This window comes from Mustela putorius, unplaced genomic scaffold, assembly GCF_011764305.1.
Source record: "Mustela putorius furo isolate JIRA1106 unplaced genomic scaffold, ASM1176430v1.1 tig00003907_pilon_pilon_pilon:0A:0A:0A:0A, whole genome shotgun sequence".
NCBI lineage: Eukaryota > Metazoa > Chordata > Mammalia > Carnivora > Mustelidae > Mustela > Mustela putorius.
In genome coordinates, this window is record NW_025422055.1 from 1,660,115 (window position 1) to 1,669,357 (window position 9,243).

At 38.8% G+C, this 9,243-nt stretch overlaps 1 protein-coding gene across 2 annotated transcripts; it reads right to left on the bottom strand.

Moving 5' to 3' along the window:
* Positions 1-356: 356 nt before the first annotated feature.
* On the bottom strand, positions 357-3,165 carry TKTL2 (transketolase like 2). Of its 2 annotated transcripts, XM_004775530.3 has the most exons (2): positions 1,434-3,165; positions 357-670 (listed from the first exon to the last, which is right to left on the bottom strand). In XM_004775530.3, exons 1-2 carry the CDS (start codon positions 3,016-3,018, stop codon positions 522-524), a joined length of 1,734 nt encoding a protein of 577 aa, XP_004775587.1. In that variant the 5' UTR covers positions 3,019-3,165; the 3' UTR covers positions 357-521. The 2 variants fall into 2 exon arrangements, with proteins under 2 accessions (XP_004775587.1, XP_012902781.1); XM_013047327.2 differs by having other exon boundaries at positions 582-3,165.
* Between the last annotated feature and the right edge of the window lie 6,078 nt (positions 3,166-9,243).

Sequence of the window (9,243 nt, forward strand, 5' to 3'; positions counted from 1 at the left end):
GCCGGGCTGGATCTCACACTGAGATCTTAACTCATCCAAAATCAAGAGTAGGATGCTTAACTGACAGAGCCACCCAGGTGCCCCTGATATACCAGAGTAATTTTAAATTTAGTTTTGGACCTCAGGTCTATCTTTATTTACCTGTTACTTTTTTTCTTGTATTACAGCCAGATAATTTTTGCTTTCACAATTAAAAGTAAGGAGTCTATTTAAGATATGACTTTTCAGCCCATACATTTTTCTCTAGTAATTTACCTCCAGCCTCGAACTTTTTCCAGGATTTCTGTTAGGGGACAGGCCTCTTTCTGTTGTGGTCTAGAGAGACTATCAAGGAGAAATGAAATCGCATGTTCATGGAGCAAACTAAATAAAGCTTTTTGTTTTTAAACGCTTTATTACATCAATGTTAGTCTCCTTAGAGGAATACAATCAGATTAGCCATGTTTTGGTCACTGAGAAGATAATACATTTCTGAAAACTCACAAAACAGTGAAGCATGCAGATTAGGACTAGTGAGGCTTTCATCTCTTTATGGAACAGTCATGGCAAGCAGTACAGTACATCATAAGAGCCTTTACTGCAGCTGTACAGCTTCTAAACTGCAGAGGAGAGATGAGGCAGACATCAGAGGAAATCTCCAGGCAACTGCAGTCAAACATTACCCAGGAAGCTGCAGGTAGGACAGCATTACATAAAAGCTCAAAATTGCTTCAAAACCTGGTCTATTGAAGTATACCATTCAATTCACATTTTTTTTTCATTTACAAGGAACTTACACACATTTAAGAAACTTATCTCTATGTTGATTCCCAATCCAGTTATTTGTGCTCTTACAAAAAAACTCTGTTTTAGGTGGTTGTTGGTTGTTTTGTTACTTTGTTACTTAAAATGTTAAAACCTACTTTCATTAAAAAAATGAGAATGACATCTGTATATAGGATGACAGTTTAACAGAAAGGTAGTTGACTTGAAGTGCTGAATTAGGAATGAAAAAATTGTTCAATGTCTCCTTTAAAAAAAAAGCATAATGATATAGATATAAGTGATGGTTTAGTAACAACCATGAATGTAATAATATAAAGATGCCAGTGTTTTGGGATCAAAGACTGACAACAGACTAACTCTAAGAAATCAGCTATTTTAGTTCATTAAAGTATTTTTCACAGCTGCTATGATGTGTCTAGCACTGATTCCAAATTTATCCAGTAATTCACTAGGTTTCCCACATTGAGGCACTTCTGACACTGCCAGCTGATGAACCAGGATATCAGGCTCTCTAGAGACAGCTGCACATACAGCTTCTCCAATGCCACCTTCCCGGTAGTGATCCTCCACTGTGATAACCTGGCCACCTGTAGCTTTTGCATTGGAGATGATGTTGGCAGCATCCAGGGGTTTAATGGTAAATGGGTCAATGACACGGATAGAGATACCTTGTTGAGAAAGACTGTCAGCAGCTGCTAAGGCTTCGTGCAGAGTGACTCCAGCTCCAATAACTGTGACTTTGTCATTAACGCTCTGGCGGATGACCTTGGCCTGTCCAATCTCAAAATTTTCTTGTGGGGTGTAAATAACTGCGGTTTCTGGTTGGCTGGTCCGAATGAAGCACATCCCTTTGGTACTGGCAGCCAGATAAACAGCATACTCTGTCGAGATAGCATCACTTGGATAGAAAACAGTACAATTGGGAATGCTTCGGAACATGGCTAGATCTTCCAGGGCCATCTGGGAGGGCCCATCTTCACCAGTGGATACCCCACAGTGGGAACCAATAAAATTGATATTGGTTTGAGATATGGCTCCCATTCGTATCTGATCAAATGCTCGGGTCAAAAAGGCAGCAAAGGTACTGACAAAAGCAATGGTTCGACCACGGGTGGCACAGCCTAGTGCCACACTCACCATGTTTTGTTCAGCGATAAAACACTCAATAAAACGCTCAGGGTGTTCTTCACTGAATATCTCGGAAAAGGTGGAGTTTTTTGTGTCACCAGCCAAGACAATAACTCTTTCGTTTGCATGGCCCAGCTTTGCCAATGCCAAACCGTATGCTTTCCTAGTAGCTATCCTGTCTCCAGCCACATAATCAGGCAGACAGGTCATTTTCACATTCCTGACGTTGATTGGAGGTGAGTCTTCCACGGGAGGTTTCGGCATGAGATTCCTGTTGGTCTGTATCTGACTCTCAATTAGTTTGATGATCGCATCTACTCTCTCTTTTGGCACGGGCTTTCCATGCCAATCTTCCGCATTCTCGATATTCGGAATACCTCGGCCCTTGAAGGTCTTCGCCACTATGGCCGTGGGCTTGCTCTTCACCTGAGCTGCTCGCCAGAACGCTTGGCATAACGCCCCCACATCATGCCCGTCCACTAAGTACGTATTCCACCCAAAGGCTTCACAGCGATTCTGATAGATGTCTGTGCAGTGCTCAAGGGGCGTGACTCCACTTTGTCCCAAGCGGTTCACGTCGAAGACTGCCACCAGATTGTCCAAACTGTAGTGAGAAGCGAAGGCCAGAGCCTCCCAGACGGAGCCTTCTGAGGACTCGCCATCCCCCAGGAGGCAGAACACCCGGTAGCTGGCCTTGTCGAAGTACTTGCCAGTGTACGCCATGCCGCACGCGGCACCTAATCCTTGCCCCAGGGATCCCGTCGCCACATCCACAAACGACAGCCTGGGGGTGGGATGTCCCTCCAAGTCACAGTGGATTTTCCTCAAGCTCAGCAAGTCCGATTCGCCGATGGTGCCCAACTCCGCCCAAGCCGCGTAGAGGATTGGGGCCGCATGGCCCTTGGAGAGGATGAATCGGTCGTTGTCGGGGTGCTCCGGGTCTGTGCGTTTATACCTCATGGTGTGGAAGAAGAGCACCGCCATGATCTCTGCGGCGCTGCAGCACGAAGTGGGGTGGCCGGAGCTGGACGCACACGTGGCCCTGATGGAGTGGATCCGCAGGCGGTTGGCCACATCCCGCAGCACCTGCACGGTGCTCCCGTCGGGCTTGGAGTCGTCTGCCATGACTGCGGTCCCCTGCTTTCCTCAGAGCAAAAGCTGCTGCTGCACCCTTCACCGTTCTGTCGTGCGACCACCACGCCCTGGTCCCGCCGCCTTCAAGGAACGAGCTCTGCCAACGGCCACTGCGCCTCGAGAGGCTTCGTTGTGTCCCTCGGGACCCAGCGTGACACCCGGGGGGGTCACCGTACGCCTCCGCTCCTTCACACACTGCTGTGTCCTTCCACACCCAATAGAATGGACTTTTTTTTTTAATTAATTTTGTCACTTGCCTGTTTAACATTATTAAAAATAATTAAATTTCTTTACACCTTTCCTCATGTTGTAAGTTCAAAAGCAGTCTTTCTTACTTCCATGTGCTAGAGGAGGCTATTTGTGAGGTTGTGCTTTTCTTTTAAAGCATTCAGCATATATCCAAGAGTACATAGAAAGTCTTCGCTGAGCATTAGTAGAAATGATCCAAAGTCGCTTTCAATCTAACCAATATGGCAACACTAACGCTAACAAAGACTTTCTCGCTAACAAAGAGCGACTGAGAATTCTAGCTCTGGCTCACAGGTGGAAGCACAATGCCTTATTTGACCAAAACATGCAGGAAGAACAAATGTAAAACTACTCAGTGTTAGAGTATCTACTACTGCAATTTTCCCAGTAGACCCTAAAATACTCTAACTCACTATGAGTAATTTTTAATACAAAGCTAATTTAACTACACTCGTTATGAAACTTAATTTGTGACATTGAACTCCCCTAGCAGGTAAGGGTCATTGCATGACATCAGAAAAATAAAAAATCAACAGTATATTCCTTTTCATGTTGCGAAGGTCAACATCTTGATTCTTGAGCAATTGTACTTAATATTGACTTGACATCAAAATCACGACATAGAGAACCACAATGAAAGCAAAATTATGCTTGGGTTCCACCCTAAAATGAGTAGTTTGAATTTATGGGAGTAGAGTCTGGGAAGCTGTATATTTCCAATGTGCCTGTTGAATCTAATATTTAGTTGAAGTTAAGAATAGATAAATTGCAGATAGACTTAAGACTGGTGGTTCTTTTTATTTTATTTTATTTAAGATTTTATTTATTTATTTGACAGAGAGACAGCAAGAGAGGGAATACAAGTAGGAGGAGTAGGAGAGGAAGAAGCAGGCCTCCAGCTGAGCAAGGAGTCCCATGCTGGGCTGGATCCCATGACCCTGGGACCATAAGGGAGCTGAAGGCAGATGCCTAACAACTGAGCCACTCAGGTGCCCCAAGACTGGTGGTTCTTAATATTGGCTGTAGTTTAGAATCATCTGGGGACTTTTAAAATCCCATGTCCAGGCTGCATTTCAAACAAATTAAATTAGAATTTCTTGGTGATGGGTACAGGTATCACTAATTTTAAAAGCTTCCTAAACCATTTCGATGTTCAGTCAGGCTATACACAACTAACTCAGTGTGGTCTTGCTACTTTTCATATTCTCTTACATTCTATCTCAGAAAAACGTTCTAAATATTATTTGTTACTTGAACTAATTCTACCATTCTAATTTTTAAGGATACATAGTAGAGTAAACTGTCATGGTATGATAGGGTCATCTTGGATTAATTGCTCCTCATGCTTGTTGCAAATTAATGTTTGTTTATCTTTTTTAGACAAATAAAGGAAGAGAAAATAAAAACATTTGATTAGGGCTGAGAGTAAATATGGGAATTGGAGAAAAAAGTATTCACAGCATCATGATAGCATGTTTTCCTGACAGGAAAACAGTTATAACAAAAACAAAGGTAGCTCGCCATTATTTTGCCTGAGGAGAGCTCTAATAAATCCAAATAATTGGTAAACAACATAGCATAAAAATGATCTATGAAGCAGTGTTCACACGAAAAAAGCATGGGAAATTTAGGAACTTAACATTTCAAGTTACCCAGTTTTTCCATTCATTTAAAGTATTGCACAACTATTTCCCAAAGTATTAAATAGAAAGTTATTAACACAAGTATAGGTCAATTTTGTTAAGAAAAGAATGTCATCTTGGAGATTTAATACCCTAAATAGGGAATTTCCCTTTGTTATTCAATGAGATTGTGTGGGTTTTTTATACTACAAAGAAAATAATATTTTATAAATTACTTGTAAAACATTTAAAAATGTTCTGTGACTTTTAAAGGGAAGTTTAGACAGTCACATATAAATTATTAATACTTTCTTTAAGTGTGTAATCCTTTAAAATATATTTTAAGATATACAATTGAAAATAACCATGTAAACAGGAAGTATACAAAATTTGGTTATGCAAAATCACCCAATGTGGCTATGAATACAATTTAGTCAAATAAATCAAAGAAATGATACCATGTTCTATTTTCTCCATTTAGAAGAGGCTATTACTGACAAAAGTCCTGCCAAAAAATTTTAAAACAACATGTTAAAAATTTAGTTGTCTTGGAAAAAGTTCATTGCTCATTTTAGAGGTCATTTTGGATGTTTTCTGCAAAATAGGAAGAAACTATGTGTTTATTTTGGCTTATTCATGTGAAGTAGGGATTGGCAAACTCAAGTGCCTAATGTGCTAGGAGGTACCATAAATAGGAGATGAATGTCGGATATAAAATAAGAGGATTAGAGTGGTTTATGACAAACTGGAGAATACAAGTCCACTTAAAGACACTGAAAATTGAAAAAAATTGTGAACACTTTTTGGACAAAAAAACCTATCTTGAGTCTGCTGGGTTTGACCCCTGATTTAAAGTCTGTTAAAAATAAATTAAATGTATTGTTTTGTCTTTGTTCAAATTTTCCACTATAACCTTTTTTTCATGGTATTTGTTTAATAGTGTGTATTCATAAACTTTTTTTTTCAAGTATTTGTAGTAGTGTGTATTTCAAATGAAAATAAAACCTAGCAGGATCACTTGTACAAAGAGCTGTGGAGGGAAAATGTAAATAGCAGGAACTGCTATTCTAGTATGATTTCTACTGGGCGGCAGTAGAGAAAATGAAACATACATACAGATTACTGATTACTTAGGAGATCTACACTGATTTGTGAAAATATATATTTTTGCTATGTGAGAGTGAGTTATTATTTAGAGGTTAGAAACATTGAAGTTTCACTTATATCCTACCTGTACTGTTAAATTTTGTTAAAATGGAATTACATGAAGACACACTTGCTGACTTCATCTTTTTTTCTTTCATTGTTTGAATTTGGTTAATTTAGTAGGTTGACTATGGAGCAAGTGAGGGTAAGATTCTTATGTTAAGGCAGGAAGATTCTTGGTGCTCTACTTACTTGAATTATTGCTTTGAAAATTATGACAGATACTATTATTGTCTGTGATACTTTTTGCATAATTTCCCATAGTTTAAAGAGTTCTTTTATTTTGGGGAGAAAGCAGGCAGGCAGTAACATATTTAGGAAAGTAAATATGAAGTACTTCTTAGATGAATAAATTCTGGGACTGTATCAACTGTGTTTTGGGACAGTTAGCTCAGTTAGTTAAGCGTCTGCCTTTGGCTCAATTTATGATCCCAGGGTCCTGGGATCAAGTCCTGCATTGGACTCCTTTCTCAGCCTGGAGCTTGCTTCTCCCTCTGCCTGCTCTCCCTGCTTGTACTCTTGCTCTCTTTCTGGCAAATAAATAAATAAAATCTTAAAAACAAAACAAAACAAAACAAAAACACTGTGTTTTATATTGAAAGTTGCTAAGAAAGTATATTTTAAAAGCTTTCACCACACAGAGAAATATAACTAGGTGCAGTGAAAGATGTGATAATTAATCTTACTGTGCTAATCATTTCACATTATATACAGTGTATTAAATTATTACATTGTATACCTTAAATTTACACAGTTTTGTCAATTATATCTCAGTAAAGCTGGGGGGCAAATAATGTGCTTCTCTGCTAAGCCTATTATCTCTTCATTTGGTTTCACTGATTTTTTTTTTTTCTGTTCTGCTTTTTGAAATAGCTAGTAATTTAATAGTAGTAGTAAATGGTGGACATTATTTTGCAGTGCTATATTTTACTTTGCTAAAGTCTTTTAAAGAGTGTTGGATTTTGTTCTATCAGGTAGCTTGGTGATCTTAAGAATTTTAAGTTTTATTAAGGCAGACAGACATAAAGTAGGCTTCACTCTGATGTTAGTTTAGCTAACACAAAAGCATAGCTTCTCTGAGGTTTCTCCACTGAAGGCCCTGAGTATTAACATGGATTCTCCACTCTCGCTGGTCAAGACTCAGATGTGTCGCAGCCCTATGTGAGCTTGGGAAATGTTTTTATTACTCCCAATTTTCACTTGCCTGGCCTTGTAGAAGTCCACCTTATACAAGGACACCCCTTTGAAGATGTCTGGAGGATGCTTGCTTTGGCAGCAAATATACTGAAATTGAAGATTTCTGGAGGTCTTTCTCCAGGCAGTTTCCATCTTGTAAGCATTCTCCCTCCAAAATTCAGCACTCTGGAGCTCCAGCCTCTCTTCCCTTACCTCACAAGTCTGTCTTACCCTGCGTAAGATCGTCTTCCCTGTAACGCTGTCTGGAAAGTGCCTCTCGGAAGATGATATGGCTCACCTCATTTGTGTTTCTTCTTCAGGATTAAAAGTCTTGTACTGTCTGTTTTCTAATGTGTGAAGACTTATATAGTTTGCTGTGTATAATTTGTCTAGTTTTCTAGTTGTTTATAGCTAGAGGGTCTCATTCCAGTTACTCTGTCATCACTTCAAATGGTATTTGAAAGTGTTTTGAATGTTAATAGCTTGTATGGGGCAGATACTCTCCATTCTCTATTGTCTTTCACATAGTGACATTACCACTCTGACCCCAAAGATTTTGGAGTTTGGGATTCCTATCTGTACCAGTTATTAAACCACTTTGGTGTCATTTAAAAAATATGTCCCCCAAAGCTCAGTCTCATAAAATCTCCTTTGTTAAGAACTGTTAAAAAAAAATCATTTTGCTACAGTCACTTGAATTTTCCAGAGAAACTTAGAACTGCTGTTAGACACACAAAACAGTTTCCATTTGAATGGTTTTAAATTAAACTCTCTAGAACACATCAACTATATCTACCTTTTTTCTTATAAAGGGTACATGAAGCATTAACCTTTTCTTTGATGACTAATGGTCATCATTATAAACACTGGCTATTATACTTTATTGAAATTCAGTCAAATAAATCAAAATAACTATTGAGAATGATGTATGAGGAAGGTTATTTCAGTGTCTTTGTTTAGAATAAATGTTCAATTTTTATTACTGTATTGTAGTATACTTTTCAAGTTATATGGCTATGGTAACAAAATAACCATACAAAAAAGGAAGTAGCTCCAGGAAGATTTAAGTTCATTTCTCCTACGTATAAATGTTCAGAAGACGGTGGAAGGTCAGCCTTATCAGGCAGCTCTGCGCAATGGGCCTTACAGAGCCCCATGTTCTTTCTTTCTCTCTAACCAATCATTCCTTCACATATTGCCTCATCTGCAAAGTGGAAGGTGGAGATTGTCCTGTCCACTTCCTCTCTCCATAGAAAAGAACAAACAAGCAAACAAAGAGAGAAGAAAGGTAATCAATTTCTTTTACAGGTAGTGATCAGAAATTTAAATTTCACTTCTCATATTCCATTGGTGCAAACTTACTTGCTAGATACACCCAACATTAAGGGATATTGGGAAAAGTAGCTTTATAGCCATTGCTCTGTCAAAACTTAGGGTTGGGGGTTATAATACTAAGACAAAAAGGAAGAACCGATATTGGTAGATAATTCAAAATGTCCACCGTATATTAATATTTAACTTTGGCTGTACTATGTACACAATCTTGTAATAATGTTTATTTACATTGTTTTCAAGTTCAAAACAGTTCATCTTCAAAATAGTGCTTTCTATGCTTAAGAACCAAAACAGATTTTGTTCACTAAAAAGTAACAATTTATTCATCTCTTTATTGCATACCTGATAGATAATAGGCTTCTGTAATGTTCTATAGGTGAATCAAAGATGGTTCTTGTCCTCCAGATACTGGATTTAAGCCTAATAGAGAAGACAGGGAGACACACACATACTTACAGTAGATGCTTATGGGTGCCAAGTGTAAAACCAGAGCAAAGGAATTCTCTCAGTTAGTAACCAGGGAAGGTGTCACCAGAGAAGTAGTCCTTGGCCTATACTTTGTAGAATGAGTAGAATTTTGGTTAGCGTAAAGAAGAGAGGAAGTGAAAAAAGTTATGAGAGCAGAAAA